Below are 27631 nucleotides of genomic sequence, written 5' to 3'. Positions count from 1 at the left end.
TGGATCTTGTTCTGGGAAAACTGGGATAAATTCATGTGCGTAAAATGTTGTTTAAGATAAGCCTGTGAAGTCAGCACAGGCTAATCTGGGTTGACACCTTATGCCTTATCTGAAATGTCTTCATTTTCTCCTAAGAAATGACTTCTTTTCAATAAAAAATATCATAAAATAGGAACTGCACAGGCTAATCTGGGAGGACACTTTGCCAACACACATTCAGCCCAATTTCCTAAAAGGAGGCTTATTGCAAGTAAGATTTGTAAAAGTCATGCAGCCAGGAAAAAACAACATTTTCACGATGTGCACAGCCAACAGACGCCACAAACATTATCCGTCGCTCCTAGCAGGGCCTTTTTTTGTTTCTTGGAGAATGGTGATTTTTAACAAAAAGTCTAATTTTTACAATATTGCAAATTTCACTACTCAGATTTTCGCAACTTTGGAAAATATGCAACGATTTGTTTCACATTTTTGAAATGTTTGCTACTAATTTTTTTACAAATTGAGGGGCAAGAGGCTGCTTCACAAAGATGGCAAAAAGAAGCCCTGCTTATAACATCTGTTTATTCTCAGCCGTGCCCTGCTTCTGGAGCATTTGCTGCTGCAACAACGCCTGCTGCTGTTGCTGCTGGTACTGTGGTTGCTGCTGAAGCTGATACTGCTGCTGAAACAGCATTTGTTGCTGCTGTGGGGAGAGCTGCTGTGCCCCCACTATCTGGATGTTGCCTTGCTGTACCAGCAGCTGGTGCTGCTGCTCGGGGGAAAGCTGCTGAAAGTGGCGCTGCTGCTGCTGTTGCAACTGTTGTTGCTGCTGCATGAGTAGCTGATGTTGTTGAGCCTGACCCTTTGAATGAGAAGTGAACAAATAAAATGGAGAAAATCTGTTCAAGAAGAGCTTCATATACATATCCATTTAAACAATTTAATTACAAATTATCCCCCTTTTTAAGTCCTTTTTAACCATCGATTTTAAAAATACAAATATGTTTAAACTACAAAAAAATACTATCAAATCAATGAATACAACACAGGCATCAAGAGCTGAACAAGTAGGCTCCACCAGTTTTAAGCTCAGGGGCAAAACATGAATAATCTTTATAAACGAAAACAATCCTATGTCATATACCAAATAGCAATTCTGTGTGCTTTATGGTTTCAGAGATGTAACAAAGCTATTTAATTCAATATGATCCATGTCAATTTTCATCTTTACATTCCCTAGACCCCTAGGGTGGGATCTTTTCTGACCCCAGGTGTATGTTTTGAACAAACTTACTTAATAGAGGACCACTAGAAGATATTACACAACAAATAATGATCCACTGACACTTGTGATATGTGATACAATGTTTCATGTATTTAATTTACAAGTGTATATACATCTAGCAACCCCAGCAATGTGGCAAGTTTCTATCCAAAGGGCATGATTTTAAATTTAGTAGACAACCAATATAACATGTTAAACACCAAATGATAAACCCTTGTTAAAATATCACAACCCTGGGAACCCTGGCTTCAGAGATTGTAAGTTACATACATGTCACCACAAGTCCATGGAAAATGTTGACCCCAGGGCCATGATTTCAACAAACCTAGATAGAAAAGACCACCACTAGACAATAGTACACACAAATATCAAACCAGTGACCCTTGCAGTTATAGAAAAGATTGTTCAATTAAAAAAAAAAAAGATCAACTTTTAGATCTGGTGAACTTCACATGCAGCAAACAAAAACGCTTTGAACAACTTAGAAAGAGGGTCACCCAAAAAACATTTTTCTAAAGTTTCATTCAAATCTGCTTCCTGGTTAAGGAACAGATGTCCTTTAAATTAAAAGTTGACACACTGCTTAAATTTGACAATGCCTGACCCACTACAGACCAAAGGAAGTCCCAAAACTGATACTGTGTGTTTCAGCTATATCCGTTTTATACTGAAAACTGATAAGTCCAGGCTGATTCCTGGTGTATGTATGGGTCAATTCAACAGACCAATTCCCAAAGCAAATAAAAAAAAAATCCAGATTGAAAAGAAATCCTGATTCAGAACAAAATAAATATATGTTAGTGTCTAATGATTATTACATCTCAATTTTATTTCAATTATATCCAATAAAGTATATAACTATAATATATATAATTTTTTCTTATAAGTTACATAATAATAAAGAATTATTAACTATATTAAATTAGTTCCCAAATCAGTGGATTTTTTGCATGAAAAACTTCCAAATTCCGAAATTTGCATTTTTCTCTAAATGGCCCCTAAAAGAGCCTGCAGTCCAAGTTACCTGGAAGTGAGCATGCATCTCCTGGGCCACATGGTATACATAGGAGATATCGGGCCGCTGCTCAGGTATAGGGTTGATACACATGGCCACCAGCTTACGCAGCTGCAAATACATATATATATATATGGTATACATAGGAGATATCGGGCCGCTGCTCAGGTATAGGGTTGATACACATGGCCACCAGCTTACGCAGCTGCAAATACATATATATATATATATGGTATACATAGGAGATATCGGGCCGCTGCTCAGGTATAGGGTTGATACACATGGCCACCAGCTTACGCAGCTGTAAATACATATATATATATATGGTATACATAGGAGATATCGGGCCGCTGCTCAGGTATAGGGTTGATACACATGGCCACCAGCTTACGCAGCTGTAAATACATATATATATATATGGTATACATAGGAGATATCGGGCCGCTGCTCAGGTATAGGGTTGATACACATGGCCACCAGCTTACGCAGCTGCAAATACATATATATATATATGGTATACATAGGAGATATCGGGCCGCTGCTCAGGTATAGGGTTGATACACATGGCCACCAGCTTACCCAGCTGCAAATACATATATATATATATGGTATACATAGGAGATATCGGGCCGCTGCTCAGGTATAGGATTGATACACATGGCCACCAGCTTACGCAGCTGCAAATACATATATATATATATGGTATACATAGGAGATATCGGGCCGCTGCTCAGGTATAGGGTTGATACACATGGCCACCAGCTTACGCAGCTGCAAATACATATATATATATATGGTATACATAGGAGATATCGGGCCGCTGCTCAGGTATAGGGTTGAAACACATGGCCACCAGCTTACGCAGCTGCAAATACATATATATATATATGGTATACATAGGAGATATCGGGCCGCTGCTCAGGTATAGGGTTGATACACATGGCCACCAGCTTACGCAGCTGCAAATACATATATATATATATGGTATACATAGGAGATATCGGGCCGCTGCTCAGGTATAGGGTTGATACACATGGCCACCAGCTTACGCAGCTGCAAATACATATATATATATATGGTATACATAGGAGATATCGGGCCGCTGCTCAGGTATAGGGTTGATACACATGGCCACCAGCTTACGCAGCTGCAAATACATATATATATATATGGTATACATAGGAGATATCGGGCCGCTGCTCAGGTATAGGGTTGATACACATGGCCACCAGCTTACGCAGCTGCAAATACATATATATATATATAGTATACATAGGAGATATCGGGCCGCTGCTCAGGTATAGGGTTGATACACATGGCCACCAGCTTACGCAGCTGCAAATACATATATATATATATGGTATACATAGGAGATATCGGCCGCTGCTCAGGTATAGGGTTGATACACATGGCCACCAGCTTACGCAGCTGCAAAAACATATATATATATATGGTATACATAGGAGATATCGGGCCGCTGCTCAGGTATAGGGTTGATACACATGGCCACCAGCTTACGCAGCTGCAAATACATATATATATATATATATATATATATATATATATGGTATACATAGGAGATATCGGGCCGCTGCTCAGGTATAGGGTTGATACACATGGCCACCAGCTTACGCAGCTGCAAATACATATATATATATATATGGTATACATAGGAGATATCGGGCCGCTGCTCAGGTATAGGGTTGATACACATGGCCACCAGCTTACGCAGCTGCAAATACATATATATATATATATATGGTATACATAGGAGATATCGGGCCGCTGCTCAGGTATAGGGTTGATACACATGGCCACCAGCTTACCCAGCTGCAAATACATATATATATATATGGTATACATAGGAGATATCGGGCCGCTGCTCAGGTATAGGGTTGATACACATGGCCACCAGCTTACGCAGCTGCAAATACATATATATATGGTATACATAGGAGATATCGGGCCGCTGCTCAGGTATAGGGTTGATACACATGGCCACCAGCTTACCTAGCTGCAAATACATATATATATATATATATATGGTATACATAGGAGATATCGGGCCGCTGCTCAGGTATAGGGTTGATACACATGGCCACCAGCTTACGCAGCTGCAAATACATATATATATATATGGTATACATAGGAGATATCGGGCCGCTGCTCAGGTATAGGGTTGATACACATTGCCACCAGCTTACGCAGCTGCAAATACATATATATATGGTATACATAGGAGATATCGGGCCGCTGCTCAGGTATAGGGTTGATACACATTGCCACCAGCTTACGCAGCTGCAAATATATATTGGCCATGCTCTGTGAAAAGGGTGTTTAATGAATGTGTGTAAAGTGTTGTCCCAGTTAAGCCTGTGCAGTCTGCACAGGCTAATCAGGGATGACACTTTCTGCTTTTATGGTATTTTTTATTTACAAAAATGAAATTATTCTCGGTTTGAGAAATACGGTATAGTATGGTTTAATACGTGTTATTTAAAAGAGAGAATATGGTAATGGTTTAGCGCGTATAATGCACGGGTTTTGTGTGCATGTTTTAGCGCGAAAGCGCACGAGTTTTTCGTTTTGGGGTATATATCATTTGCACATCTAGTGAGACGCCATTCGAGGGTTGTTTTTGACAGGCAAAGTTATGGAGCAAGAAAACGAAAGGGTGATAACCCCGCCCGCCCGCCCTTAATGAACATATGTATGGTTAAATAATTGGTAACATTGCTTTTATGTTTATAATTTTGCTATTATAAAGTCTATATTAAGTATATTTTCAGTTCGGTTTTTAGTCCATGTGAGATGGGATCTTAACACGAACCGATTTCTTTACTAGGAAAGACGATGGGTGTATTTTCATTTAAGTCTGAAGCAGCTATGTTTTCTTGATTATTTTGACTCATTTGTTACTTAATATTGTGTTTGAATGAGGTCTTTTAAGTTATGGGTGTCATGTTTTTCGAGACTCTCACTTCCTGGAGAAAGTACCTCCAGCATACTTATTGAAATATTGGTATGTTTAAATGTCAAGTGTTATTATTTTTTGTTGTCGTTCGTAATGAACGTTTAATTTTAAAGACATTTTTATTGTACGATTACTTAATATTTTCATTTTGGTGTGACTGGTTGATGTTGAAGTTGGTTTAATATAGCTGTTAAATTCGTCATATGCATTTCTATATTTCTCGGAATATTTATGATTTATCAACATTCTTTATAGATGCTTTATGGATTTTATGGTTTGAGTGATTTGTTTGTTTCTTGCTGATGTCCGGGGTGTGTGCAGGATGCTTTTGATGTTTGTTTGTTATGTTAACTTGCGCAATGAATTGATAATGTTTGAATTACATTTTTTACTATAAAATACTTAATGTTACAGTATCTTAATAGCTGCTTATTTGTAGATTTCTCTAAATTAGAGGTTTCGGGAGGTGATGAAGGCACCTAGACACCGGTCTCGAGCCATGGGTCCTCATACGTCCCCCTGCCATTAAAAGAAAAAATAAGAAAACAAAAATGGCAGTAGGGTTGCGTATCCCGCTCGCGGTTTTACCTGAATCGTTTATTACTACTGAGTATTGTATGGGGTGTACGTGAAGTCATGTACACTTCTCTTGATTGGTGGTGGTAGATGAATCTTGCAGATATTAGCAGCTTCTTTGAACAAATTAATGTTTCACATTTGTTAATTTATAATATTTAAGCAAGTTAGCGTGATTGATGGGCATTGGGGGCGTCCTGTGTGCACTGTGGGCATCGGCGGGGATCAGTTTATTCAAACAGTAACTCTTTTTTGAGATATATACTTGACGTCTAATTGTTATGAATACATTTGCACTTTTTCACATGACACACATGTGTATGTGAAGTATTCATAATTACATGCCCTACAGCATTTAAATAGTATCGTTTCAGTTCTTTATACACCTGAACAAAGATGTTACACCGTTTCCAGTCGTCTCGAGATTCCTCAACTGAGCGGTGCCGTTGAGGTCTATATCCCTTGCGCATACAACATATACGGGCTTCAGAAGAATTGTTTTTTGCATTTATTTGTTGAAAGTCCTGTCAAATACAAGCACTCACTCCTATTTTGTCTTTGGTTTATTATTTGTTTGATAATGATAATGATGATGATATGGGTTATAAAGATGATGAGATTTTAATAGTATTTTGAGAATAGAGAATAATAAATTTACTCATAACTATGAGTAAAGTCTATTAATTGCAAAAATCCAATTTTGGCAGAAAGTGATGTCCCTGATTAGCCTTTGCAGACTGCACAGACTAATCTAAGACGACACTTTACGATCACATGCATTAAACCCCCTTTACACAGAGCAAGGCTCATATCTGGGGGCAGTTGAGAAATAAGGGCTTAATGCATGTGCTTAAATTGTCACCTCAGATCAGTCTGTGTGGACTGCATAAGCTTACTGTGAAACCATTACTAATCGTCAGACATTAATTTTCGTGTATATCGTCAGTCGACCGATTGACGAATTCAAGATCCTAACAAACAATTATGTCCCATATTTGAATAATTTAAGACTGAATTACCAAAGGTATGAGGCACTAAAAACCAACGTAATCCACGCTTACATACTCCATCTGTTACGTAATCAAGATAAATCTGGTTTTGCAACAAAAGGGTGTAGATTACACAGTGTACTTAACTGACACGTGACATTGCTCTAAAACGCGAGAGCAGTACAGCTGTTTCGACTGCGTTGACTTCGTTAAGGTAGAATAATAATGATTAGCATTAATTGTTAACAACTTTATTGTGTGTATAGTGTTTTTCAGTGTTGTTGCAGATTATACAGCCTCTACGCAGCGGATCCGGATCAACGACAATAAACGAAATTAAAAGATGATGATGTGTGATCAACATCTGACTTGTATACATTCTCCGCATTGATTACAAATAAATGCAAAACATATTAATTTGTGTTTGTTGTTTGCGTTTAACTACAATACAGGACTGGTGGAAAAATAGCTTGTGCTTTGTTTAAGGGCTATTGATCTTTTAATCATTTACAGCTTTTACAGGTTGTACGATACATGTTTCAAATCATTGTTACTTGTTGCAATTGAAAACGTAACAGGTAAAGAGAAATTAGCAATTATGACCATTAGTTCCATCCAAACATAGGGTAATTGTTAACAGAAATTCACTTTTATTTTTGCGTGATTTTCAGGAAATCCCCGGAAAGGACGTTTTTTGAAAGGCTGACAATGATGCAATAAAACACTGCTTTCTATCCTATTGCATTCAATCTAATTTAAACTCACTCATCCACTGGTTGTTACAATTAAATCTGAACTGTGCCCTAAGAAACCGCTGTCCCATAATGCACTGTTAATTTTACACTTCCGAAAATTATTGTACTAATTTGCGCCGATAAAGGTAAGATTGTTATTAGTTTGGCCATGATAATAAATGAATAAGACCAATTGACAACTGGCTTCTATGTTTCAAACACTCGTTAACGGTTATTCGGTCACACTAATGTGCTTATCATAATAATGATACACTAATACACTAATGGGGACAAATTACTTATCACCTGATAACAAAAGACTCTTTCCCCACTATGATTTATCGCAACCGCGATATATTTCGGACATGTTTTGCAAACAAATCGGATATTGACTGAAGCATTTTATATTTTTTTCAAAGTCAGTAATTGGCGAATTTAAGTGCTGACGAAAACGTCATTTTAAAAAAAAATGACAAAATTTGCTGCTGGCGAAAATAAATGGTTTCACAGTACTGGGATGACACTTTATGCACATGCATTCAGCCCTGTTTTCCCACCTTGCAACTCAAATGGGGGCAGACAAAAACTACTGTTGTGCTTTTTAAAAAAACAACAGTTTATTATGAATTACTTTTAAGTATGATTCACTTTTCAAGCTTTTTGGAAAAACCATTGTCTTTTTCCTGTATACATGTACATAGTTATTTACCCAATATCACAAACGTACTGGTCAATTGCCTTAAGGGATTCATCTGCCAGATTTTATGAATTTAATGCAGTTTTAAAAATAAGTCTTCAGAAAAGCGAAAAACAGATGAATTCAGGTAAAATGGCATTGCAAAACAAACTGTCCAAAAATTTAGAGTAATTAAATATAGTAGGAAACCTGTAAGTCTGACAAAGAGTCCCGCAAAATAATTATTTTGGCTAAAAACGGGTGTGTCCTAAAGTTACGAGTGACCAAAAACTAAGATTAATTACAATATTGACATTTTGTCTGACTATGCTTGGCAAAGGTATGGCAATTTACAATTACCAAGTGAACATATCTTTGCTAACAAAGGACGTAAGCTCCACTCTAGGAAAACAGGGCTTAATCAATGTGCATAAAGTGTAGTCCCAGATTAGCCAGACTAGTCAGGGATGACACTTTCTCCTTTGGTGAAATTTTTCAAATAAAGAAAGTCTCTTCTAATAGAAAGCCCAGTTAAGGCGGATAACTACATCGTTGATTAGCCTGTGCAGACTTTGAATGATAATCTGGGACAAAACTTTACACACATGCATTACATCCTGTTTGCCCAGAGCTTGGATAATGCATTTTCTTCTCACAAAGACTCCTCAATCGTTCAGAAAGACAATATTTCATTGTACATACATGCAACAATATTTTGACACCAGATTGCTTCATTCTTTGTGTCATTGTTGCATACTTTGGTGCACTTACTGACTCAATGGCAATCAGATATTTGCTATCAATGTAGGAAGGCAATCTTTACTAAGGTTTTTCTCGACTTGATGCATCTCAAGATTCATATTGTTCGTACGTAAGTGCTTACAGTACATGATTTTTGGTGACATATCTACCGGTCCCTTATTCAGACTCATTCTCGAAGCAAAATGTTAAAAAACAATCCAAATTTGAAAAAAGATCACAATTTGAAAAACAAGAGGGCCAAGATGGCCCTAGTTCGCTCACCTGAGAGGAGTCGGTTCATTCAATCTTTACCAAACGTCAAACTTGACCTAGATATTGTCCAGACAAACATCCTAGTCAAGTTTCATCATTATTGAACCAAAACTTTGGCATATGGAGTGTTTTTGTAAGATTTGACCAGGTGACCTATATTTTGAGTTGACCCCCCTTACCAAACATCAAACTTTGCTTTCAAAAATAAATATTATGACCAAGATTCATAAAATCTGAAACAAAATTGTGACCTCTAGACTGTTTACAAGGATTTTGTATAATATAATGAAAATTTGGACAATCTAAGGGCAATAATTATGGCATTAATTATGTGTTATATATAAAACCAATCTTTGTACCAAGTTTATGATGATTGGGCAAAAATTGTGACTTCTAGAGTGTTCACAAGCTTTTTTTACTATATAAATATAAGAAAACTGCCCCCCCTCCCCCCCGGCTGCCATGTTATTCAACTGACCGGAACCATTTTCAAACTCAACTCTCATATCAATGAAACAAATGTTCTCACCAAATTTGATGAAAATTGGGCCAAAATGTGACTTCTAGAGTGTTCACATGTTTTCACTATATACATATAGAGAAAAATGCCCCGCCCACTGGCAGCCATGTTTTTTCACCGATCTGGACCATTTTCAAACTCGTCCGAGATATCGATAAAACCAATGTTTTGTCCAACTTTCATGATCATTGGGCAAAAATTGTGACTTCTAGAGTGTTTACAAGGTTTCTCTATAGCCAAATATGGAAAACTGCCCCACCCACCTGGCAGCCATGTTATTCAACTGACCGGAACCATTTTCAAACTCAACTCTCATATCAAGGAAATAAATGTTCTGACCAAATTTCATGAAAATTGGGCCAAAAATGTGACTTCTAGAGTGTTCACATGTTTTCACTATATACATATAGAGAAAAATGCCCCGCCCACTGGCGGCCATGTTTTTTCACCAATCTGGACCATTTTCAAACTCGTCCGAGATATCAATAAAACCAATGTTTTGACTAACTTTCATGATGATTGGGCAAAAATTGTGACTTCTAGAGTGTTTACAAGGTTTCTCTATAGCCAAATAGGGAAAACTGCCCCGCCCACTGGCAGCCATGTTTTTCAACGGACCGGAACCACTTTTGAACTCGACCAACATATCATTAAGGCAAACATTCTGACAAAGTAACATGAAGATTGGGCATGAAATGTGACTTCTATAGTGTTTACAAGGTTTTTCTTTTTTTTGACCTAGTGACCTAGTTTTTGACCCAGCATGACCCAGTTTCGAACTTGATCGAGATATCATTGGGAAAAATTTTCTTTTTCAAGTTTCATGAAGATCAGACATAAAATGTGGTCTCTAGAGTGTTTACAAACCAAATGTGGACGACGGACGGACGGAAGACGGACAAAGAGCAATTAGGTGAGCTAAAAATCTTCCCTTTTATGTCCAGGAAAAGGTGTGCCGCCCTTCAAACAATATAGTATGATAAATCCAACAAAAACACATATTTTTTTCTTTCCTTTTTTATCAACGTTTCGGCTTACGCCTTCATCAGGATAATACCCTTCAAACAACACTCACCTGATCAGAGTAGACATCGGAGGGCAGGGGCGGGTAATCACACTTGTCTATCTTCTGACACAGAGAGTACAGGTTCATCTTGTCTCCGTAGAAAGGGGACTGAAGGGCCGCCATCTGAAATAGGGTCAAATCATGTTTAATATCATCGTGTTCTGAGAAAACTGGGCTTAATGCATGTGCGTAAAGTCAAAGTATTGTCCCAGATTAGACTGTGCACAGGCTAATCAGGGACGACACTTTCCGCTTTTATGACATTTTTCATTAAAATGAAGTCTCTTCTTAGCAAAAATCCAGTTTAGGCATAAAGTGTTGTCCCTGATTAGCCTGTGCAGACTGCACAGGCTTATGTGGGACAACACTAAACACACATGCATTATGCCCAGTTTTCTCAGAACGTGACTCATATTATGAGCCTCCCTTTGGCAATACAGCTTTAATGGCCATGTTGGTAAAATGTTGTCCCAGTTACTCCCAGTCTGTTCAGGTTTTATGCTGTTTGCTACTCATCAGTATCTAAGGGTTGGAAATGAAGCCTTGAAAACTTGAATCTAGCAAGAAAGGTCTTTCATTAAATATAACTTTCTAAGGGACTACCAATGCGTCCAAATACGTATCTAAGTGGTAAAGGGTTCAAGTGTGTTTTAAATGTGAGGCTTATATGTCAACCGCCTTTTAGCAAACCTTGTTTTAACACAATAAAGATAACAAAGATTTTTTTGCAGTTGAGTCAGAAAAAAATGGAAATGTTGTTTAAACTTGAGCCGTCCAATAAAAAAAAATCGGATGTACACATCGTCAGAATGACAACAGCTGATATGGTGATATAAATAGTTATTTAAAAATGACCCTAATAACTCACTGTTCCTCAATTCATTTGATAAATGTTAAAATGTTATATCAACATCACAAAATAAAATAAAAACAGTTTGGTTTTGGTGTGATAACGCTCATGAATATCATTATTGAAAACAGACAATTTACCTGTTTCAAATTTTGCAACATTGAATGTTTTAACTTCATTGTTAACTGAAAATGAATACTTCTTTTCATATCATACAAAACAAAGACTTATTAAATACTATGTACTAAAGATCTCTAGAAATGTTTTATTTAATTTTCTATTAAACAATAGTGAAATACGTCCTATAATTAAAAGTATATTTGAACCAACTGATACACTTTTACTTGATAAATAACAATTACATTTGACAAATTTTTGGAAATGCAGTTTTTAAATTGCTAATCAATAGCTGTTCAGTATTTAACCCTTTGCATGCTGGGAAATTTGTCGTCTGCTTAAATGTCGTCTGCTGAATTTCTAAAATTAGCATTTTCTTCGATTTTTTTCTAAAGATACTATCAGATTAGCAAACAGTTTGGATCCTGATGAGACGCCACATTCTGTGGCGTCTCATCTGGATCCAAACTGTTTGCAAAGGCCTTAAAAATTCAGTTCCCGCACTGAACAGGTTAATACACTAAGTACATAAACTTTTTAGTATTTTCAACTAAAGATTAGGATACCCTGTATAAGGAGTAGAAAGAACTAAATTAATCTAAATAACCTATTTGAAAAAATTCCAATTTAAATATCAGTAGGTACTGTACTTCATATATGAAAATATACTCACAGTGCATAATAAGGTCTATATCTGCACACTTACTAGAATTCAATTACAGTGAACTACATATATCCGGGAATTTCAGCTTATTGTAAAAAACATGCATGGCTTATAACTGCATTGTTTACATATGTGTACACATGTTAATTTAAATCACACAAATGGACTTTCTGAAAATTTTAAATATACACTACAAATGAAAATTTAAAAAACAAGGGCTGTTTGTAAAACATGCATGCCCCCCATATGGGCTCTCCGTTGTAGTGAGAGCCATTGTGTGAATATGTTTTTTGTCACTGTTACCTTGACCTTTGACCTAGTGACCTGAAAAATCAATAGGGGTCATCTGCAAGTCATGATCAATGTACCTATGAAGTTTCATGATCCTAGCCATAAGCATTCTTGAGTTATCATCCGGACACCATTTTACTATTTCGGGTCACCGTGACCTTGACCTTTGACCTAGTGACCTGAAAATCAATAGGGGTTATCTGCGAGTCATGATCATTCTACCTATCAAGTTTCATGATCCTAGGAATAAGCGTTCTTCAGTTATCATCCGGAAACCATTTTACTATTTCGGGTCATCGTGACCTTGACCTTTGACCTAGTGACCTGAAAATCAATAGGGGTCATCTGCGAGTCATGATCAATCTACCTATCAAGTTTCATGATCCTAGGCCTAAGCGTTCTTGAGTTATCACCCGGAAACCATTTTACTATTTCGGGTCACTGTGACCTTGACCTTTGACCTAGTGACCTCAAAATCAATAGGGGTCATCTGCGAGTCCTGATCAATCTACCTATCAAGTTTCATGATCCTAGGCCTAAGCGTTCTTGAGTTATCATCCGGAAACCATTTTACTATTTCGGGTCACTGTGACCTTGACCTTTGACCTAGTGACCTCAAAATCAATAGGGGTCATCTGCGAGTCATGATCAATCTACCTATCAAGTTTCATGATCCTAGGCCTGAGCGTTCTTGAGTTATCATCCGGAAACCATTTTACTATTTCGGGTCACCGTGACCTTGACCTTTGACCTCAAAATCAATAGGGGTCATCTGCGAGTCATGATCAATGTACCTATGAAGTTTCATGATCCTAGGCCCAAGCGTTCTTGAGTTATCGTCTGACAACCACCTGGTGGACGGACCGACCGACCGACCGCCAGACCGACATGAGCAAAGCAATATACCCCCTCTTCTTCGAAGGGGGGCATAAAAATGCATTTATGAACAAAAAAAATCTTTAAGTGAACAATTGTATAAGTTGGCAAACAGTTAAATTGTTAATTACAGGGGCCTGAAATTCCTGGGTATTTGTTGTTTATGATGGTAATAACAGTTAGTCAACAGAAAACAAATTTAAGTTAAACTATACAAAATCTATTGCAATAATTGTGTTCAATAATTCAAAGACAAGTGGATACAAATTGTGCTGCTTTTTAGGAAAACTGGGCTCAATGCATGTGCATAAAATGTTACACCAGATAAGTCTGTGCAGTCAACACAGGCTAGTAAGGGATGATATTTTCTTGGTGTATGATATGTTTCCTTTAAAGATGTCTCTTCATGACAAAATCCAATTTGAACAGAAAGTAACGTCCAAGACTAGCATGTGCTAATGGCACAGGATAATCTTGGACGACATTTTACGTACCTGCATCAAGTCCCATTTTATGTGAACAAGGCACGCTTACTTTACCTCATAGAGAAGACACCCCAGTGACCAGATATCGGACTTGAAGTTGTATCCATTTTCATGGATCCTTTCAGGGGACATGTAGTAAGGAGTGCCAACTGAAAACCATATGTCACATTAGCAGCGTTAAACCCTTTCTCACTCTGATGTAAAGCTCCAATGGCTGTATGCAACCAGTTTAAAACAAGAACAGCCTGCGAGTTACATGTACTTGCAGACTGTTCAGGTTAAATGCTGTTTGCTGTTCATCATTATCTTCACTTTGTACATACTACAGAAAATTTTGAGCTTAATGAGTCTATTACAAATCTTCTCAACATCATTTTAACAATCATTTAAAAGCGCAACCATTCCAAGGGTAATATCTACAATAAAAGTCTTGATAAAGTTTCTACCTTTTTACATCGAGTACCTGAACTTTTTATTGAATGCTATCAACATTTGATAATTGTGTTTCTTAAATTGTTTGGCATCCTGATCACACTCAAATTTAAGACTGCTCTTGTATTATTAGTAGCAGAGGTTTCTGACCATTGTGGTTGATTAACTGTAAGTAAATATATAAACATTTTACTATTATGTTGCAGGAAAAAATCATAAAGAATAAGACATATGTAAAAAGAGCATTTACATGTATGCCTACAGAATGGTAATCTGATCCAAAACTAAGCTCATGTCAAATAAACCTTTTAATGGCTAAAGGGTGTCAATTGTTCCAAATTTAAAATCCAGAAAATTAGGCAGGGGGGTTTGGGGACGCCGGTCCCCAACGGTGATAAAGGGCAGTACCCCCCTCGCGCCCTCTTTAATTGTACTATTTTATAATATAGTCTTTCGATTTGCAATGTCTGGTGAATACTATGCTTAATATTATAAATCAGACCGTCATATAACCACACGCGTACATTCGATTCTATCTTTGTTTATTTAAAACATCAAACATAAATTAAATCGAAAAATGCTGTATTCAAAACTAAATCTGAATAATGTATGTGTTTTGCACATAAAATAAAATGTGCATACCATTTGAATACCGAAAACTGAAAACCATTTACCTACCAAATACGTAATCAATGTATAATTTGGTTAACACATTGCTTTACAATATGATATTGAACTGCTTTCATTTGCTTATCGATCACTTAGAATATTTCATGATGGCCAACATGTGCATTGTTTTGTTGCAATTGGGAAGCAGCCGAAAATTGGCTGTAATTTTGAGCAAAAAAATCACTGCAAATGATTGCGCTTTCAAACAAATTTTACCCTACCCCACCCCCACAAAAAATATCTAATTGGATTTACATTGATCTCAAAAGAGACCCTGGTAGGCTGAAATCCAGATTTCCGAAATAATCTGGATAATGGACGCCCCTGATGGGCTGAATTTGACTTTTGACCACTAAGTATAACCTTAACCTATCAGGTTATGAGCCAGGTGGTAAACGCCACAGTCTTTCCTTTTAAGGTCCTCAAACTTGGTAAATTCCCCAAAAATTGCATGTGAATGACAAAGTTACAGACTGCACAAGCTGTTTAAGGGCCAAATTAAATCTTTGAACTCTTAAACCCACCTTGACCTTTGTGGAACCAAAACTTATTTTACATGCAGCATGTCTTCTTGTTATGTATTGCATTTGTTCCAAGTTTTTAAAATCCATCAATATATGTACACTGTATGGCAAGGCTATGGCTGAGAAAGAAAACCTTTGAGGTATGGAGACAAATATTACAACCGAAATGTCTTATGATTGCAGATTTGTGTTATTTAACACCAAAATCAATCAATTAATGGCAAAGTTATGGCTGAGACATGACATTGTGCAAAAACGTGAAGACTGACAGTGCAACTTCTATGCACTTCCTACTTTAAAGAGTTAAAAAACACAAATTTAACGCAGACACAAACAACAGACGACTGATCATTGTTTGATTGTCATTGAAAACTGATGATGACAGCAATTGTTATTTTTTGTTCCGTCAAATGTTGGGCTGAAATTCTTCCAAAATGACAAGCTCAAAAAAGTATATGTATTACTCCCAAATGACTGCCTAAAATTCCCAATCAAAGGTTTCAAATAATTATATATATATATATATATATATATATATATATATATATATATATATATATATATATATATATATATATATATATATTGTAAAAAAAATTGCATCATTCATTAGTGAATATATTTTTGAAAACACTTATTCTAAATTTGTGAGCATTTGTTGGCAAAGAAAAACAAGAATTTCCCAATGTATGTATGTATGTATGTATGTATTCCCAATATTTTTTCAAACAACGCTATTTTTCCCAATATTAGGTGCCCCAACCCCATTTCTAAAATGGTGAACAAAAAAACAACCTGTACCTAGTGAGTGTGCGGCCGTTGTCTTGGAGCTGAAGAATCTGCCCAGCCCCAGGTCACCAAGCTTCACTACGCCCTGGGCTGTGATAAACACGTTCGCAGGCTTGATGTCGCGGTGCATGATGCGCCTAGAGTGCATGTGGTTGAGCGCGCTGCAGATCTGTATGAAGTACTTCCAGATCGTCTTCTCGGGAATCATGCGTGTCTGCCGCTTGAAGTGCTTGAAGAATTGGCAATGGTATTACAGTTAAAACTCCAAAATGAATAACAATATAAATGCATCCAGCATATTAAGAATGTTCACAGTCAAAGCATACTATATAAGGATTTGTATTATTATATACACATGCACCGCAGTTTGGCAAATCAGGGCTTGATGCACGTGCATAAATTGTCCTCCCAGAGGGCAACACTTTAGCCTAGACTGGATTTGTTTTTAGTAGAGACCTCTTTTAAATGAAATATTTGATATAAGTGGACAGTGGCTTATCTGGGAACACACTTTTCGCACATGGATTAAGTCTGGATTTGCCAGAAGGAGGCTCAAATAAGGAAATACAGCATTGTTTGCACGTACACAGTCAAAATATACCATGACTCTGACAATTAAACATTGACACATACATTTTATAAGCATTTCATACATTCCTACATTTAAATCCAAACAATTTAAATCACATCCATATCATAATCTGTGGAAGACTTTCTACAATTAACTCAAAACACATACATAATTTTTAACGATTGTTGCTAAGTATTTAAGATATCTGTTATACTCAACTGGAATATAGTCTTAAAAACTCATAAGTCACCCCCAGCCACCAATTTTATAAACACCAAATATAAATGAGACTCATACTGTGAAAACTGGGTTAAATGCTTTTGCGTAAAATGTTGTCGCAGATTAGCCTGTGCAGTTTGCACAAGCTAATAAGGAACGTGACTGGATTTTGTAACAAACAGACGTCATTAAAAAAATACATAAAAGCGTAGTGTTGTACATGATAAGCCTGTGCAAACTGCACAGGCTAATCTGGGACAATACTTTACACACATGCATTAAGTCCCATTTTCCTACAGCACTGCTCATATTTTTAACCTTGATCATCCGTGAAAGATCCCCAGCGTCCGCTAGCTCCAAGACTATGTTCAGCTCATTGTCTTCAATGAATGACTCCAGGTACTTGATCACGTTGGGATGGTTCAGTTGCTGCCAACAGAACATGGTCAGACATGCATTAAAACTTGCTGTGATAAGAACATTGTCGTATATGCATGAAAACTTGCTGTGAACAAAACCTGGTTAGACACACATTAAAACTTGCTGTGAACAGAACATGGTCAGACACACATTAAAACTTGCTGTGAACAGAACATGGTGACTTAAAATGAGTCTTGCTCTGTGATAAGGGAGTTTAATGCATGTGTGTACAATCTCGGCCCAGATTAGCACAGGGATAACCTTTTCTGCTGATATGATAATGTTTGTTTAAAGAAAGTCTCATCTTAGCAAAAATTCAGTTAAGTTGGAAAGTGACGTCCCTGATTAACCAGTGTGGACTGCACAGGCTAATCTGGGACGACTCTTTATTCAAATGCATTGAAACCACTTTTCACAGAGTCAGGCTCATATTGATCAAATTTGGATGGTTAAGTTGCTGTTAACAGAACAATAAACAAAGTTGGCATGAATTAACAAGTACAACAAATGAAATTTCTGGGTCTTGTTTTCTTCTTTCTAGTAAAGGCCCCTTGAACATGTTCATAAATATACTTGACCACATTTGGGTTTTTAAGTTGATGTTCACAAAACATTGTCAGACATCGGTTAGAACTAACTCATATTGGAGTGACAGTGAGGTTGCTGTGAAGGTAACATGGTTGATAATATCAATATGCTTTATCTAATCCAGAACTTGAGGCCTTGATCACATTGGGATGGTTGAGTTACTATTCATAGAACATTGTCAGACTTGCATTAGAACAAATGAAAGTTCAGGTATTTTTTTCACCTTTCTAATAAAGACCCATTCTTTTTCTAACAAAATGTCTTTTGAGTGCTGTAATTTCCCCATAGTTTTGCATTTTAAAATGGAAAATTTCTTTCCTTTCCTCTGTTTTGTTCATAAATAACTCCCCAAAATAGGACAGGTCCTTTCACCAAATGAAGATAAAGTATGCATTTGGAAGATCAAGTTGCTGTAAACCAAACATGGCAAGTTGAACACCAACAATACATGTACTTCATCAAGAAACCGTCGAAGACAGGTGATGCTGCCCAAAGGTTTTTTTCTGTCACAATATTGCACTATATATTCAGATAAAAGGAAACGTCTTGAGGGCACAGTAGTTGGGGGACAATAATTTTTTTATATAAAATTTCAAAGGGCCATAACTCTGTGAAAAATCATCCCACTAAAACCCGCTGATAATATGCACATCTCCTCCTGGTAGTGAAGTTTCCCATAGAGTTTCATTGAATTCTGGTCATTAGTTGCTGAGAAATAGCCTGGACAAGAATTGCACTATATGTACAGTTAATGGAAAATTTCAAATAGAGCCATAACTCTGTGAAAAATCATCCGACCAGAACCCGCTGATAATATGCACATCTCCTCTTGGTAGTGAAGTATCCCATAGAGTTTCATTGAATTCCAGTCATTAGTTGCTGAGAAATAGTACGGACAAGCAGGGATCATATTTTCCTGCAACATCAATCAGTCCGGATATAAATGGGGAAAAGTATCAGAAAATGTGTATCCGAAATCATGACAAATTACGTTAAAATATATACCATTGATTTTGCCATTCATGAAGGTGGTATAATACATGTACAAGTAAAATTACCTTAGGCATTTTTTTTAAATGGAACGAGTTTTCTCAACTGGTTTTATCATTTGGTATTTCATTGTTGTTTCGTGTGCTGTTTTATCAGACTTTTTTCATCGTTGTCAATATTATTAATCTGTGTAAGTCTATACCGATGTTTTAAATTGTTGTCGACTCGATAATATCTTACAAACATGCACTGAACCAAACAAATGTCTGTGCGTAGGTTAGGTTGGCAACTGACAACAACAAACCAAATAATTAAGAAATAATTTTTTGTCAAATAACCCACGTCCGATAGTTTAGATGCGTAGGGATTTAATCACGAGAGCGAAGCATTTGAAACCACGCATCTAATTTTCAGCTCGTGAGTAATTCAACAACAAAGTATAAAGTACACGAATTATTTCGATTCTTACACGGTTTTACTAAAGATTTATTCAATGTATATTATTTTTATTATGTACTATTTTATTTGAAGTTCCGCCCATAAAAATAACTTTCGGCTGTTTTGTCGATCAGATCCGCGACTTTCATTTATAATTATATTACCGGATTATTACGCTGGTGGAAAATGTATCGGCATGTTTTGTTTAGTTACAGTGTATGTACAGCGCGTGCATTCATACGCGTCTTTTCGGATGCGTCTTTAATCCGCTGTTCACAAGGTTTTGATTCTTGGTCTGACGTGCAATTAACCGGTCCTGACCGGTTTAGAGACTGCAGCGAATGGTTTATCACACCTAATCGAGATAAGAATGTCATTAGGGTGTGTAAACATGTACACTGTGTAATCGATTTCATGACATGGGAATTTTAATAGCAAACAGAATCGGACCGACTGTTTGGGATTTTCAATCGGTCTTTCATGACCCCAATCGGTCTAGGACCGACAAAACCGAAAAAGATATGATCCCTGCGGACAAGAATTGCACTATATGTACAGTTAATGGAAAATTTCAAAGGGCCATAACTCTGTGAAAATCATCCGACCAGAACCCCCTGATAATATGCACATCTCCTCTTGGTAGTAAAGCTTGCCATAAAGTGTCATTGAATTCCGGTCATTAGTTGCTGAGAAATAGCCCGGACAAAAATTGTGCACAGACGGACACACAAACGGAACAACGAAGCGGCGACTATATGCTACCCCGAAAAATTTTGGGGGGAGCATAATAAAGCCCATTTCATATGCATCATGGGAGTTGGCTTCTACATGTACAAGGTGCTCAGTGATATGGATAAGTATGTACATGTATGGCACTAATTTTGTATTCCAGCCTTACTCCAAACCTGTAAATAATTCAAAGGCATAGGAAAGTACCTTGAGAAATGAACTAGTACTACTCTCTATATATCATTTATGCATGACAAAACTATGTTATTTGCCAATCGAATTACCAAGAGACACAAGAAATAACCAAAGAAAATAATAGAATTATTGTGTTTCCTCACTATACCCTACTTTGATTTTATTCTCATTTGTCAAATATTATTATAATTTGTAAAATTTGTAAGAGGTCACATCTAAAAACAACATAACCATAAACAAAATGTTTACATCATTTTCTTGTTCTGACTCAGATGGGGTAATCATGTGATAGAACTTTGAGATGATGATGTCCATGCAAAGACAGTTATCTTTCGCTGTTTCATATTACTATTAAGTAATATTTTGATTACCTTTGTTATTATTTTTAAATGACCCTCACTTTGCAGCCATATCAGTAAAAAGGTGATTAGTGTAAGCGTCTATTTTGTAATATTTTTTTTCTTTTCTTTGCTATTCATTTTAATACTGGTAATTACCTTCAGGAGATCTATTTCTTTCTTGCAGTCTTGTCTGGCCTTTGCATCCATCATTTCAAAGATCTGGAAAGATGACGCAATAATTAGCAATATGATTTGAATTGAGTCACGAAATAATTCCTTAAGAATAAAATCAATTTACAATTAACACAAAAGATGATCTAATTTTAATACAAAAACTGCCTAATTACAAAAACCAGCAAAACGCTTATTCCATTCTTCCCTAGAATGAACACAAAAAGTATGCAGCTATTTTTTTAGCGCAATTGGAAAACGTACAGGTGGCGAACAAATTGAGAAAAATAGGCGCAAAAAGCCCTGAAAATAGGCTGAAATTGGGTAAATACGCGTGGAAAAGTCTTCAGATTGGGAATTAAGTGTATTTGATTTCTTGCTCCCAAATTGGTATTTAATAGTGCTCAAACAGGTACCCGAAAAAACCCGAAATTGCGGCTCATTAAAAAACACGCAGATCCGGGTCAAAGTTTCTGCGAACAATACCGGTTCGGGTCGCAAGCTACGAAGTGCAATATTACATGTTGAAAGTTTAGTCAAATCATCTCTTTTAAACAAGTGAAGTAAATCCACCCTTTATCAGTTTAGGCAGTGTTTTAATTACAAATAGTCATAAATTAATAAAAGTGACGCACCAAAAGCATAATGTCGAGTTCAATTTGTTATTCAGATTCCATAATGGCGACGTTAAAAAACGTAACTTGTATTATAAAATATATTGACTTCAAAGTAGAAAATGCAGTAAGAGCATTAAGTGTTGTCAAGTTGTCAATATAATATTTACTTAGGTTTAAGCCATAGAGCTGCATAGGGAAACTAACTCAATCTTGCATTGTATTTATTTAGAAACAAGAGATGTGTTTGTCAGAAACACAATGCCCCTTAATGCGCCACTTTGAATTATTATTTTTTTCACCTTTGACCTTGACCTTTCACCACTCAAAATGTGCAGCTACATGAGATACACATGCATGCCAAATATCAAGTTACTATCTTCAATATTGCAAAAATTATGGCAAATGTTAAAGTTTTCTCACAGACGCACAGACTGACAGACAGACTGATGGACAGTTCAACTGCTATAATTTATGCCACCCTAACAGGCATAAAAAAAAATAAAAAAAATTTGGAAACCTTGAATTGGATTTTTTTTAACAGTAATTGGAAAATTTGAATTTTTCCTTATTGGGAAAGTGCCATTTTCCGGTACTTTATAAAGAAGGAAAAAAAAACACTGGTATGAGACTTTAAACAATGACTTTAACAACCTGGATCATGAAACGGCATGACAGATCCATTCCATCTTCACAGCGTCTCAATGCCCTTACAGGGATTTCAATAGACGCAGAATCCTGCGTTTTGACGTGAGCAAATTAATAAAAGCTGCGCCATGAGCGCATGATACGCCCGTCGTTCGCCAATGAAGTAGTAAGGTAATAAATAACCCTTTGAATCATTTTTTTACTTCAGTTTATTTGTATTTGAATACATGGTTTATTTTATAAGTACATGAGCATGGAAATCACGAAATTTTGACGAACAAAGTCCCATAACTCTGGAACGACAATTCAGAATTCCGTCAAAAACGAAAGGGGATCAGGGTTTATCAATATTAAGATTGTGTTGAAATTTGAAAAAAATCCATCGAAGGATATTTGAGCTACAGTAGGACATTCAATGAAATCACGAAATTTTGACGAACAAAGTCCCATAACTCTGGAACGACAATTCAGAATTCCGTCAAAAACGAAAGGGGATCAGGGTTTATCAATAAAATTTGAAGAAAATCTGTCAAAGGATATTTGACGTAGCGTACGACATTAACAGACGGACGGACGGACGGACGGACAGACGGACGCGGGGTATACCATAATACGTCCCGTCATAGACGGGCGTATAAAAAATCCATCGGGGGATATTTGAGCTACGGTAGGATACATGAACAACAATAACATTTAAGGTCACAGTGACCTTGACCTTAGAATGAATGACCTTGAAATGACCAGTGGTCATCTAAGTGTGCTTGCAAACCTTCATGTCAAGTTTGAAGACTCTATGTCCAAGCATACCAAAGTTATAACAATTTTAACATTTTAACATTTAAGGTCACAGTGAACTTGTGTGACCTTGACCTTAGAATGAATGACCTTGAAATGACCAGTGGTCATCTAAGTGTGCTTGCAAACCTTCATGTCAAGTTTGAAGACTCTATGTCCAAGCATACCAAAGTTATAACAATTTTAACATTTAAGGTCACAGTGACCTTGACCTTCAAATGAATGACATTGAAATGACCAGTGGTCATCTTCTAGTACTGGCCAATCTTTATTTCAAGTTTGAAGACTCTAGGTACAAGCATACCAAAGTTATAACATGAAATAAGAACTTTAACATTTTTACATTCAAGGTCACAGTGACCTTGACCTTCAAATGAATGACCTTGAAATGTCCAGGGGTTACTTACTAGTTCTGGCCAACCTTCATGTCAAGTTTCAAGACTCTAGGTCCAAGCATACCAAAGTTATAACAACTTTAACATTTTTACATTCAAGGTCACAGTGACCTTGACCTTCAAATGAATGACCTTGAAATGTCCAGTGGTTACTTACTAGTTCTGGCCAACCTTCATGTCAAGTTTCAAGACTCTAGGTCCAAGCATACCAAAGTTATAACAACTTTAACATTTTTATATAGCTACAGTAGGACATTCAATGAAATCACGAAATTTTGACGAACAAAGTCCCATAACTCTGGAACGACAATTCAGAATTCCGTCAAAAACGAAAGGGGATCAGGGTTTATCAATATTAAGATTGTGTTAAAATTTGAAGAAAATCTGTCAAAGGATATTTGACGTAGCGTACGACATTAACAGACGGACGGACGGACGCGGGGTATACCATAATACGTCCCGTCATAGACGGGCGTATAAAAATGACTTGTCTTTGACGCAACCCTTTCTTCTGCCGTGCGTCATTTTGACGCATCGAAAATTTGACCCGTGCGTCAGTCAGTTAACATCTCGAGTTCCATGGTAATAAATCCCACTGTGCTCCTAATTGAAATTAATGTTTCAGTATTTGAAACTCGGTCTATAATCGAGGGAATACCCTGGGCGTTGTTTATCTGATCTCAACTCCTCCAATACACGTCACCTTCTAAATAGTGCGTGCGCACTAACTGGGTAATTAGCAGCAGCGATTACGTGATAATTGATTGACCATCTGATAATTGCAGGTTTTTTTGCAAACTTGCAGACGGCACGGTTAAAGTAAGTCAGCAAAAGTAATTAAAGAAAAAACTAAATTGATCAAAGGTCTATTAATAACGTAGATCCACTAGTAAGTCCAGCGAATTTTGTCAGTGTGTTAATCCACCGATAATAATGAGTAACACCCATCTTATATTAACTGGAATCACAGTTCATTTTTTATACTAACATATTTCGGACATGTGTAGTATTCGGATAAACAGTAATAGATATACTAGATGTTCCATGCATTTTGATTGTGTTTTGTTAGAAAAGCTACCATAGGGATGATGATAACATAATGGCAATAAATATGTGATGAAAAGGTGCTACCGGTACATATCTTAAATTACTTAAATGTGTTAAAAGACTTAAATGTTTTAAAAGGAAGTAGATTTTAATGTACCAATTCATTAAAACATGTTGTGTTTTTTTATCATGGTATTGCTATTTAATAAAGCAATATAACTGTTTAAGATATTATGTTACTCTTAGAGCATATTTTTATCTAAAAAATTGAATAATACAGACAAAAACACAATGTACGCGCTTCAAAATTGACCCCAGCATTTTTCAATTTGACTCATCAAAATTTTAGTCCAGGGGTCATTGACTCCTGGTTTTTAAAATCTATTGAAATCCCTGCCCTTTACATCCCATGAAGGAAAATCATTGAAAAGGTAGAGAATGGACACATAAAATTAAGACTCAAAACTTTGACCTTGAAGAATTCCCTTGACCTTGGGCAGGCGTGACTGTCTAATAAGCAGTCTCCTCTCAATCACCTAAACATTTAAGCCAAGTTTCATGAAAATCCTCAAAAAAAGAGGACATGAAAATGGAGGCTAAAACCGTTGATCTTCAGACTTCAACCTTGATATTGAAAAGGCATTTTGTGATAATGCTCTCAGCATTTAAGGCAAGTTTCATTAAATTCGCGTAAAGAGTATAGGGGATACAGAGCAGCAAAGAAAGTGTTACAGACAGAAAGACTGAATGAATGAATGATCAAGAGCATTCCTATATAAACCCCATACCCCTACTCCTAGATTTATGACATTTAAAGGGGCCTTTTCACGTTTTGGTAAATTGACAAAATAAAAAAAAAATGTTGCAAATTTGGAAATTTTTGCTGTAGTTAACTTGAGATATTTGTGAGGAAACAGTAATACTGAACATTACCATGTTCTAAAATATACATTATATGCATCTTTTGATGATTTAACAACCTGAAACTTATAAAAAGTTACAACGCAAACAATTAAATAATTTGAAGAGTTCTGTTGTTTTTGTTATACTTTGTGATACTAAGAGGATTGCTTATATAAAGTATAAATACATCACTCATTGTATCAGCACGGATGGCCAAGTGGTCTCAGTGAATGAGTGATAGACTTTAACTCCAGGGGTCAGATCAAGACCAGTTGAGGGTTACTTTTTTTTCTTTCTTTAATTCTTGTTTTTTTACAGGAGCTTTTTAGATCCAATGTTTACATTTATCAATATAAAGCATTAAATGGCATACTTCAATACATACCAAAATCTGTGAAAAGGTCCCTTTAAGAAGGTGCTGTACAATTTGGCATGTTTTTTTATATTAACCTAAACATGTAAAGTACCTGTACTTTCTTTAGAGCAAGAACACTGCCAGTTGCTTTGCAGATGACCCTGTAAACCTCTGAAAACTGGCCTTTGCCAATTTTCTTATCGATGATGAATGCATCCAGGGTACCATACATACTGCTGCTCTCTGATTGGTCCCCTGCATCTGCCTCCATTGTCATGTCAGCCATGGTGACTTGAAATCAAAAGGAGATATCGAAATAAGTGAGAGATTTTCCATGCTCATATGTACTTAATGCACACACCCCGTTAAATGATGCCAAAATTGGTTCATTGTATCATTCTAACCCATGCGAAAGACAGAAAACTCACAGGACATGAGGTCTGATAACTTAAAACTTATCACTTCGGCATTCACAGTGTTAAGCAATTCTAAATACATTAATTTTAGATTCAAACCAGTAAAATTCAATTCAAAAACTTATTGTGTAGCCTATGTCACCATGCAAGGTGCAATATTTGACTGGTTCTAAGAATTCCAATTAGAGCTGTTTTTTAGGCATTGGCAAAGATATAGCAAGTTTGACGGGTTGGTAAACACTAAAGTCCTTTTAATATTCATAGCGTTGTTTTCATTTTAACCCAACACAAAGTTTTACAGAATTTTTTTCTGTTCCTGGAAAAGAGGACAGAACGTTTCGTGAATAATACCAGACCTCTTGCTCTGCAAATTTTATTGGAAATCTCAGAAGTCCGACATCTTTCCCATGGGTTGTCATATAAATTAAGTTAAGATGTGTTCAATAAAAAACATTTACTTGAATCGTTATATAAACTTTAAATGGGTCTTGGTGATGGCTCAAAAAGACATTCATGTGTAAACATGATATAAAACTCATTAGTTTGCATAACTATGACATTGCAAGAGCACAAAATCCTTAAATCAGAAAAAAACAACTAGGATTTTCCAAAAAATCTTATCAATGCACTCTTTCATTATAGTTATTCTCCAAATGAATAGAAACAATATTGTAAAATAAACGATTGGTACAAAGGAAATTGTCCACTTACCTAGACCAGACTGGAGCAACGTCAGATTACTCCTTGCAAAATTAATAAATTGCCTAATTGGTTTATTGATCACCACCCAATAGAGTTTAATTGATGTGTGCTACTTATTTACAAATGAAAGCATCCAGTTTATCTACATAACTAATCGATTGAATGATATTTGTATATGCTTATGCTATATATAAGTCGCTTGGTATGGCTTTTCGTGGCTATTTAATTCGATTTCAATCCAAAAATTATAAACATTGCGAAAAATCCGGAATTGAGTTTGCGCATGCGTTGATTTCTTGACAACGACATGTGTAGTTCTCGGTTTCCTCGCATTGATACCCGCGCTGCTAGCGTTTATGAGAGAATACACGTTATATGTTGTGTCCGCGTGTGGGAGGGGGGGGGGGGGGGGCGGGGGGGGGGGGGGGGGGGGGGGGGGCGGGGGGGGGGGGTCCATAGCGTCTTAGAAGCGACCATTTATTCGTGTGGTTCACTGGCTTTTGTACAGACAAAATTCAGCTGCCACAGGAACACAACATCTCTAAGTATCAAGTAATCCATCGTAG

At 36.6% G+C, this 27631-nt stretch overlaps 1 protein-coding gene and 1 long non-coding RNA gene across 2 annotated transcripts; both read right to left on the bottom strand.

Moving 5' to 3' along the window:
- Positions 1-48: 48 nt before the first annotated feature.
- Positions 49-27356, bottom strand: LOC127836899 (serine/threonine-protein kinase Nek7-like). The gene is made up of 9 exons (XM_052363545.1): positions 27075-27356; positions 26060-26238; positions 21176-21238; positions 17637-17747; positions 16541-16757; positions 14169-14263; positions 10841-10954; positions 2292-2393; positions 49-844 (listed from the first exon to the last, which is right to left on the bottom strand). The coding sequence occupies exons 2-9, from the start codon at positions 26231-26233 to the stop codon at positions 551-553; spliced, it is 1170 nt and encodes a 389-aa protein (XP_052219505.1). The 5' UTR covers positions 26234-26238; positions 27075-27356; the 3' UTR covers positions 49-550.
- On the bottom strand, positions 22644-24128 carry LOC127836902 (uncharacterized). The gene is made up of 2 exons (XR_008028988.1): positions 23775-24128; positions 22644-23629 (listed from the first exon to the last, which is right to left on the bottom strand). It is a non-coding gene; the product is annotated as an uncharacterized LOC127836902 (long non-coding RNA).
- Positions 27357-27631: the final 275 nt, after the last annotated feature.

Source organism: Dreissena polymorpha, chromosome 7, assembly GCF_020536995.1.
Source record: "Dreissena polymorpha isolate Duluth1 chromosome 7, UMN_Dpol_1.0, whole genome shotgun sequence".
NCBI lineage: Eukaryota > Metazoa > Mollusca > Bivalvia > Myida > Dreissenidae > Dreissena > Dreissena polymorpha.
Note: the sequence above shows the minus strand (reverse complement) of the source record. Positions and strands in the feature narration are given on the sequence as shown.